The sequence below is a fragment of the Merops nubicus genome, unplaced genomic scaffold (genome assembly GCF_000691845.1).
Source record: "Merops nubicus isolate BGI_N331 unplaced genomic scaffold, ASM69184v1 scaffold18153, whole genome shotgun sequence".
NCBI lineage: Eukaryota > Metazoa > Chordata > Aves > Coraciiformes > Meropidae > Merops > Merops nubicus.
Window position 1 is genome coordinate 13,457 of NW_008597083.1, and position 9,167 is coordinate 22,623.

Here is a 9,167-nt window from a genome sequence, read left to right on the forward strand (position 1 = left end):
GGGGGGGGGGGGCACAGAGAAAAACAAAGGCTTTCATGCATTATAAGTAGAAATATATCATTAGAGTTGATTTTGCATTTGAATTTTTTCCATGTATTATAATTAAAATTTTGTATTTCTTGGCTGACTGAACTTGGAAAAAAATATAGACTGCTAACTACTTTAAAATTTTCAATCAGAAACCTTTCCAAAATATTTTCAAGTTACTTTGGCTGAGCTGAATTAATCAATATGCAAGAGATTCAAAATAAGCTATTGAAGTTCTCAGGTTTTAGGATGAGACACACAGACTCTCCAGATATATAGTTCTGACCATATAATTTTATTGCTGGTGCCACCTGTGGAAGAAACAATAGAAATTTCACTAAAATACACCAATTTGAATTCCTTATTGCCCTGTGAGACTCCAAGGGCCCATCCCACTGTTACCTTTGTATTTGTCTGCCATCTTCTGTTCTGATTCTCAAGACTGGCTCCTGTCCTTCTGGAGTGTTAGGTTAGTTTGGACTCTTCTTACCCATGACTCTGGGCCCAAATCTTGAAAAATAAAAGCTAATACCAAATAATCTCCTGAATTTTGGGACAGGAAGATGAACTTTTTCTTTTCCTCCAAATGAATGTGCTCTGTACAAAGATAAAGATTCTTTCAGAACAGGCTGTAGTTTATGGATGCTCACCAGCCTTCTGAGTTTGGATCTGAGGATGTATCCAGACTCTTTTATGCCACTTCGAATTGGGCTAGGCAGTTTTACCTGGTGGATTGGAAATTCACACCCTGGGCACAGACTCTCTGTCATTTAAGTAGGAAGGAAAAAAGGCCCAGCTTCCTCAGCAGAAAATATGAGAAATGGAATGATGAAGACTTTTGTTAGAGGAAAAAAAACTCCAAGACCTGAAATAATTGTTATGCTTTTGTACTTTTGAAGAGACCAAAACCCATGTCTGTTTCAAGTAGAATGATAATTACCCATGTAATTTTCCTTCTGTTGAGCATTCTTTGAGGTTTGGTTCCCTGTCACTTGCAGAGCCTAAATTCTTTCTCTGGAACCCAGTTACCATATGTGGCATCATACTGGGTTTACATGACAAGGTTTTGGTAGCTAGGAGGATTGCAGGTGTGGCTTCTGTGTTTTCCCCCATGTTCGACAGAGCCAGTTCCAGCTGGCTCCATGACAGATCCACCACTGGCCAATGCTGAGCCAATAAGCAATGTTGGTAGCACCTTTGTGATAACATATTTAAGAAGGGGGGGGGGGGAAATTCCACCACACCATCAGCAATCAGAAGAGAGAGGAGTGAGAATATGTGAGAGAAACAACTCTGCAGACAGCAAGGTCAGGGAGGAGAAGGAGGTACTCCAGGTGCCAAGAGCAGATTTTCTGGCAGGAGCTGTGACCCTGCGAGGGACCCATGTCGGTTCCTGAAGGACTACACCCTGTGGAAGGGGCCCACACTAAAGCAGTTCATGAAGAACTGCAGCCCATGGAAAGGGCCCATGTTGGACAAGTTCATATGGGACTATCTCCTGTGGGTGGGACTCCATGCTGGAGCAGGGGAAGAGTGTGAGGAGGAAGCAGCTTCAGAGAAAACATATGATGAACTGACCACAGTCCCCATTCCCTGTCCCCCTGCACCACTCAGGGGGGAGATGGGGGAGAATTTGGGAGAGAAGTTGATCCCAGGAAGAAGGGAGGGGTGGAGGAAAGGTGGTTTTAGATTTGTTCTTATTTCTTGTTGTCCTATCTTGGCAATAAATTAAATAAAATAAAATTCCCCAGGATGTCTGTTTTGCCCATGATAGTATTTGCTGTGTGATGCCCCTCTCCTTGTCTCGACTCACAAGCTGTTCACTATATTTTCTCTTCACTGTCAAGTTGAGTAGGGGGAGTGATAGAGTGGCTTGGTGGGCACCTGACATCCAGTCCAAGGTCAAACCCAACACAGGGATTCTGCTTCAGTTTTTCTAGTCTGTGTTCTCAGTTCCTTTCAACTCCAGCTTGTAGAGCTGTTGAAGATTTTCTCAGTAAAAAGAGTTCCTGTTGACCTTTTAAAGACCAACCCAGATAGTTCTTTCTGTGGTCCTGCTCTGGAAACTCTTCTTTCCCACCTGTTGACAATCTAAAAAGAAAACAGATTGTAGTGAAGTTACAGCCATTTTGTTATTCAGCTGGACACTGCCAATTCCCTCACTGGTTATTCTTGATAATGATTCATGGTAGGCTGCTAGGTACTTCTCTAGGTAGGCTCCCTCCTAAATACAAGAAATTAAGTAAGTGGTCAGTGTATGTCTATAATAATTTGTTTTTACAAAATCCTAAGCAGTTAAGTGGAGGCCATAGAAGGAGCTGCACTGTGATCAAGGTGTCACTTACCTGGGCAGTGCATTGGAGCAGGCTTTACTCTGTGGCACCACTCTAATTGAGATGCAAGCTGTAAATTTTTGGAGGAAAGATAATTCTTATTTTTAGTATGAAAATCTTTTAACATGTGTAAATATATAACGTAAGGATCTGTCTCTGCCATCCATATGCCAAAACAAGTGATGAGTGGTTTCAGGATACTCCTGAGTTTGAGGAAAATCGTGCAAAGCAAAAAGACTTCTGTGAAGACTTGTACATGTTTGTTCACAGTTTGGGGTTAAAATTCCCAGCGGTTTTCAGTTTTTTAAAAGTTGTAAAAAATTTATTGCTGTTTAGATTTTGAAGTATAGAATGGAATTGGTGCTTGAATTATCTATGTGAGAGGTTGGGATCAATTTATATGGTTGTTGATTGCACTTGCTGACTCCTAAGGGGATTTAGGATAGTGCCTTTACTGAGTTTTGAGGAAAAAAAAAGCATACTTTTAATTATGCAAGTATTTAACTGTTTTCCTTTGTTTTTAATCATTAGGTGATGCTTTTCCGTGGACTATTAGTCTCCATCGTTTCAGTATATATACGCTTCTTGGACAACAGATGACACTTAATTTAGTGGAACCAATGGGCTGTACATCTACTTTAGCTGTTACTTCACAGAAACTGCTTGCTTCGGAGCCAGAATCCAGACATTCATTTGTTGTCTGCCTCCATGTTGACCTTGAATCCCTTGAAATAAAGTGCTCCAATCCCCAGGTTGGTGCATTTAATTGATTTATGAAAGGAGATTAAAAATAACTCTATATAAGTACAATTGTTCTGCATTTTGTTGAAGAGGATCTCTTCTATCTTAATTTTTTTCTAAGTGGGCCATTGAGATCAAGGTGCTTAGATTAATATTTGCTTTGAAGCTCTCTCAAGTTTTGTAATTTAAACTCTTCTCAGAATGTAATAGCTACAGTATAAATGCACCTTTTGGCTGATGGATTGAAATGAATTGCAGATGTACCATTAAGTGCTATAGTGCTGTTCTGCCGTGAATTCATATATTGAAGTGTTTTCATGTAATTTTTTAGCATATTTTCATAGAACTAATATTTTTTTCTAACATAAAATGGTTTTTAGGAAAACAATGGTATCCTTGAGTAATGGGAAAAAAAAACCCAGATGAATGTATGTAAACAAAAGTTAGGACCTTATTTATGTTTATTAAAGGCAAAGATGTTGCCAGATTTTCAGAAAATGCACCCTGTGTTTTCAGTGATTTGGATCACTTTTGCTATCATTCCAAACAGGCTAGATTTTCTGTGCAAAATTTTGAGTAATCCTTACTACAACCTGAATAACACTTTCCTGACAATTGCAACATTTCCAGTGGTGCTACAGAGAACACTCTTGTTCTTGGGAACTGCAAACCTGTTGAGGACTGAGGAGGTTCTGCACTCATATGGTGCCTGCCCCAAGGTTTTAGCCATATACAAGATTTTTCAAAGGTTTTTCAAAGGATGGACCCCAAAGTTATGGACAAAATGGAGTGTTTATTGCTTCATTTAAAGAAAAGAAAGGGAAATAACACAAAGCATTATAATTTTGATCTGCTAGCACAGCACATTTTTAAAGATTTGTGGAGCTATTGCCCAAGCCTGGGAATACTAAAGCCAAGGTGGCTGGTGTAATTTTAATGTCATCCCTTGTGTGTACTCATTACAATATATTTCTCCGTCATGTGCAATTTTTTCCTTGCATCATTCCGTGTTCTATGAATGAAACAAGCATTTTAAACTACCTGTTTATTTTTCCCCTCAATGTATAGTCTCCTGCCCCATTTACTGCCTTCCATGCAAGTTATTTCTGACTCTCTTACCATATGCCGTTCTCTCCTGTCCGGGATGGGATCACACTTACTACAAAGGGGGTTGGTAGTGAGATTATGCACTGAACATGTCAAATTAAAATGTAAAATTGAGCAGCCTCAACAAGGTTTACTAAGACTTGTAAAGCTGTATGATAGGTGTTTTTCAAGATATGAAAGGTTGTCACTGTGTTATAAATGTGTAAATAGGAAAGGGCTTAATTATGATTTTGTTGTCAATTTTATATTTAAAAACTTCTGAAAGCTTTTCAGCTTTGTGATACTTAACAGAATCATAGAATGGCTTAGGTTGGAAGGGGCCCTAGAGATCATCTAATCCGACCTTCTGCGATGGGCAGGGATGCCTCTCAACTAGACCAGGTTCCTCAGAGGCTCATCTAACCTGGCCTTGAACACCTCCAGGGAGAGGGCATCCACAACCTCTCTGGGCAATCTGTTCCAGTCTCACCACCCTCATACTGAAGAACTTCTTCCTAAGATCTAGTCTAAACCTACTCTCTTTCAGTGTAAAACCATTTCCCCTTGTCCTGTCACTGCACAGTCTTGTGAAAAGTTCCGCTTCAGCCTTCTTGTAGCTTCCCTTCAGGTATTGGAAGGCAGTTATAAGGTCCCCCCAGAGTCTTCCCTTCTCTAAGCTGAACACTCCCAGTGCCCTCAGCCTATCCTCATAACAGAGGCGGGCCAGTCCCTGGATCATCTTTGTGGCCTCCTCTGGACTCGTTCCAACAAATCTATGTCCGTTTTATGGTGGGGACACCAGAACTGGATGCAGTATTCGAGGTGGGGTCTCACAAGAGCAAAGGGGAAGAATCACATCCCTTGATCTGCTGGCCACACCCCTCTTGATGCTCCCCAGGATGCAGCTGGCCTTCTGGGCTGCATGAGCACAGTGCCGGCTCATGTTGAGCTTCTTGTCAATCAACATCCACAAGTCTTTCTCTTCAGGGCTGAATTCATATGTAATAATTTCAAAGCCTATGGTAATCTGCCTTATTCTGTATTAATTTTCATAGAACGGGATAAAATTCATCTTGATATTGCAACTTTTCACAGAACTAGTAAACATTTTGAGATGTTCATATAGCAAACTAGCTTGCTACATTTGATTGTACCAATCGTACATATTCTCAGTGAAATTCTAGCAAATGCTCTGATCAACTCTAATTTTTTTAAATCTCCAATTAATCTCATTATTAATATTTAATACATTAATAGTATTAATTTATAAGCAGAATGACACTGTTATAAGTGGAAGACTTATTTAAATGTGAGTTGCTAATTAAAAAGAAAAATGGTTTAAGTAAATGTTTTCAAGCTTTTCTACCAAAGTATGACCAAATAATTTGTTTTGCAAACTGTAAGAAGATATTTGCACTAGAAAATGTGAATCGTAAGCTCCATGTAAGTCATACTGCAAGTATAGTACAATGTTAAAATGAAGTTGTACAGTGGAATATCAGACTAAATATTGTTGTCTTAAAAGATGTCCTTCATTTACTGAAGTATTACAATGTCCAAAAGGATGCAAACAAGTTATGTGAGTTAAGTGAAGGTTCCTGAGCTGTACTTTCTCCCTTATGTCTGTCTTGCTTGTCCTTTGTGGTTTGCTTATGCAAAAGGGGGGAAAAAAAAAATCTGTCTCCTTTAACCAGATGTTCAGAACAGAAGATGGAAAATACAATTACATAAACAGCATTTGCTAGTTACAAATTCACAGGAGAGCAACTATGAAATTTGATTCTTTAGAATGCCAGGTTGTATTTTGTCTATAGATGACAGCCTTAGAGTAGGTGATACTTAATGAATTTGTTAAATGGCAGCAAAGGTGAAATATTTTACTGTATGGGTTTTATGAATTAATATGAAACCATGTTCTGATGGTTGTATCCCTTTAAAATCAATAGATACTTCCAGTGTGCAAAATTGCCAGGATATTGTATTTTGTTGTAGTTTTCAATTTTGTAGTAATGTGTTATTTTTTAAGTACAGAATACTGTAGCATATTGAACTTTACAGATTTTGCCAAGTAGTCAGTGGGGTCTTACTGAGTTATGCATGGTTTTGCTGGGGAAGGAATGGAAGCAGTGAGAGAGGGAAACTTTTCTTCATAAATACTGGCAGAGTTATTCCTATTTTTGTCATACCATTTTTCTTCTCCTGAATAGAGTGTACTAAAAATAATTATTCTGTATTAACTGTTATGCTCAAAATACTTATAAAGATGGAGGCCTTACACTTACGTTAACTCTTCTAATAAAATCAGAAATGGATTTTCAAAATACTAATACTCAAAAAGTGCAACCAAGAGGAGAAGTAGAAATCCTTCTGTTTTAATAAGTAAAAACTGATGGAATAGAATTAATTGTATTGAAAGTACTCAGACGTAACTTGAGCTCTTTATCTGAAGTTTAAAAATTTTATTTCCATATGGATGTGTGCCTTTTTTCTTGTTTTAATGGAGTTTTGGTGTGAGATATTTCTTTATTTTTTACTTTTTAACATATCTCCATGAAAATCATCTCCCTCTAATCAGAATGTGCCTTTTTTTCTTGGTGGACTTGCTCTGTCTCTTGTTTCAGAGCAGGGTAGAGTATTAAGGCCATACTACATGCATGTCTGGCGATGTTCAGAGAGGTGGCTTCTGCTGTCTGAAATAGCCACCATTTCAGAGTGGCTGAAACAGTTAAAAAAAAAAAAAAATCTCTCTCTTTCCATAAGTAATTATTAGTTTCAATGATTATGACTGCTGCAACCCTAATAAGATACTAACTCTTCAGTGTTAGATTAGCAGATGACAAACCTCTTTATCTTGTGTATGAGCATGTATGTAGACACAGAAGTTGCATCATTCCTTCTTTTGCCTTATTTTGTGCCTTTACGAAGAATAGCATATTTAAATTCCTGAAAGCTTTGCTTCATTAAGACAGGTATCATTTAAATTGTCCTTTGATTTATAGAACAAAAAATATTTTGAAGGGAGGTTGCAAGCATGTGTGATTTGGGTATGTGCCTGTATCCTATTAATTTTCTAGAGACTCTCTTGCCAGCAAAGTGTCAACACCACTTAATGTTATATTAATCAATCAGGTGGACATTACTAGCTGATCTCCCTGAGTTATATGGAAGAAACTCAGGAAAACCTAGAGATTTTTAACTAGTAATTTAAAGACTACCAGTGTGTATCAGAGTGCTACAGACAAAAAATATTTTAAAGCATAACAGAAAGAACTTTTTGCCACAGCCAGAGTTAATGTCTGTCTGTAGATTGGTCTGTATAAGAAGACAAAAGAAGTAAGTGAGAAGTTTATCTCTGTTAAGGAAAAATTCTGTAAAATGAGTATATGACCTGCTCAGTGTAAGCCTTGAAACTTCAAAAGAAAATCCAAGATGTATTAAGAAGGTTTTTATAAAATTCCAGCATTTCACCTCTTAAGAAAGGACTGTAGCACGTACTTTGAGACTTCACACACTCTCATGCACAAAATCAAGTACTGTTTTATATCAAATGTAGATTGACAACAGTGTTTTTCTGCATCTGTTCTGCCCACATAAGAAGCCAGCTTCATAGAGTAGATGTGTCCTGAGGCTTAAAGTTCTTATAAATAGGAGAATTTCCATTTTTTATAGTGGCAAGTTTGGTATGGTATCCAGCTGTGGATCTGCTTATATATTGTTTGCAGTCTTCTCTGTGCTTGTTTTATTCAGTATATTGCAGTATGTTGTCATACAAATTCCATGATTAATGCTTATTTACAAAAACTTGTGTAAATATCTTAGAACTGAGTCAAACAATGTGCAAGTTAAACAGCATGTTTCTGAATATTGGAATGACATATGCCAGGAGAATATGGAGTTTGATAGTGAATATTCTTCCTAAAACATAGAACAGTTTCATATGTTGTGCAGGATCATTATTTTAATACCATTTAAGTGAATAGTTTCTGTATTGTTAATACTTCCTGAAGTTTATGTATTTGCCTATTTCTGGAGCTGGTATCTATACATATGAAATATACCACAACTTACCTTTAATTGTTAAAATTGATATTATTAAGTTTTACAAGACCATGTTATTGGTTATGTTTTTATGAGCTACGTACCATATGTACAGCATATGACTTTTTATCAAAATCACTATACTAACAAATATATATTTATTAATTGTTTTAATTGCACTGTAATTGCTTATCAGAATAGTATAAATAGTAAGTTCTGTTCCGCTACATTCTAAGTCTCAGTGGAGGACTTTAATTTTTCCTTCACCTCATTAAGGAAAACTTAATCTTAAAAAAGTGTGGGATTTTTTTTCTTTTAGGTGCAGCTTCTGTATGAACTGGCTGAGATCACAAGTAAAGTTTGGAATAAAATTCAGAGGAAAGGAATCCTGTATCAATCTTCTGTGTATACTGAAAGCATGACAGGACCTGCTCCTCCTAGCTCTCCAGTTAAAAGTAGTGTTGGTACCGCTCCACCAGATACCAGCACATACAGCCCATCTGCTGACATTGGGACTACTACAGAGGTAGGCTTTCTTAAAAAGAAAAAAAAATTAAGATGTGGTGGTATATAGTGAATTGAAAACCAGAAGGACTAGGAAAAGCAGTAACATCCCTATGGAAAGTAGCTTTGCTCTGATAAACTAATGAAGAATACTTCATTACTCAGTTTGGTGGAACGAGAGGAAGGAGAAAACAAAAAAAAAAAAAACAAACAAAAAACCTAACCAACCAAAGAAATTGCTCTGTTGCTTGTATTATTTGTCTGGATTGTTTCTGTTCGAAGTGAGTGAATTTTCTGACTCTTGTCAGAAAATGGTGGTTACAGTTTTCAGGTCAAGAAGCATAAGGCATTTTTCAAGTCCAGAATTATTAGTATAGTAACTGATGCTTTGGAAGCATCTGTGGTACTTGTGCTGCTTGGGAGTCATCACAGGTAGCT

The 9,167-nt window shown here is 37.4% G+C and overlaps 1 protein-coding gene across 1 annotated transcript in view; it reads left to right on the top strand.

Moving 5' to 3' along the window:
• The window catches only part of LOC103769408 (vacuolar protein sorting-associated protein 13B-like), a gene marked incomplete at both ends in the record, with an annotated part of 15,461 nt that extends 6,710 nt beyond the window's left edge, over positions 1–8,751 (top strand). Inside the window, 2 exons of the mRNA XM_008936598.1 lie at positions 2,892–3,112; positions 8,545–8,751. Coding sequence (XP_008934846.1) covers positions 2,892–3,112; positions 8,545–8,751 — 428 coding nt within the window. The remainder of the gene's footprint in view (positions 1–2,891; positions 3,113–8,544) is intronic.
• Positions 8,752–9,167: the final 416 nt, after the last annotated feature.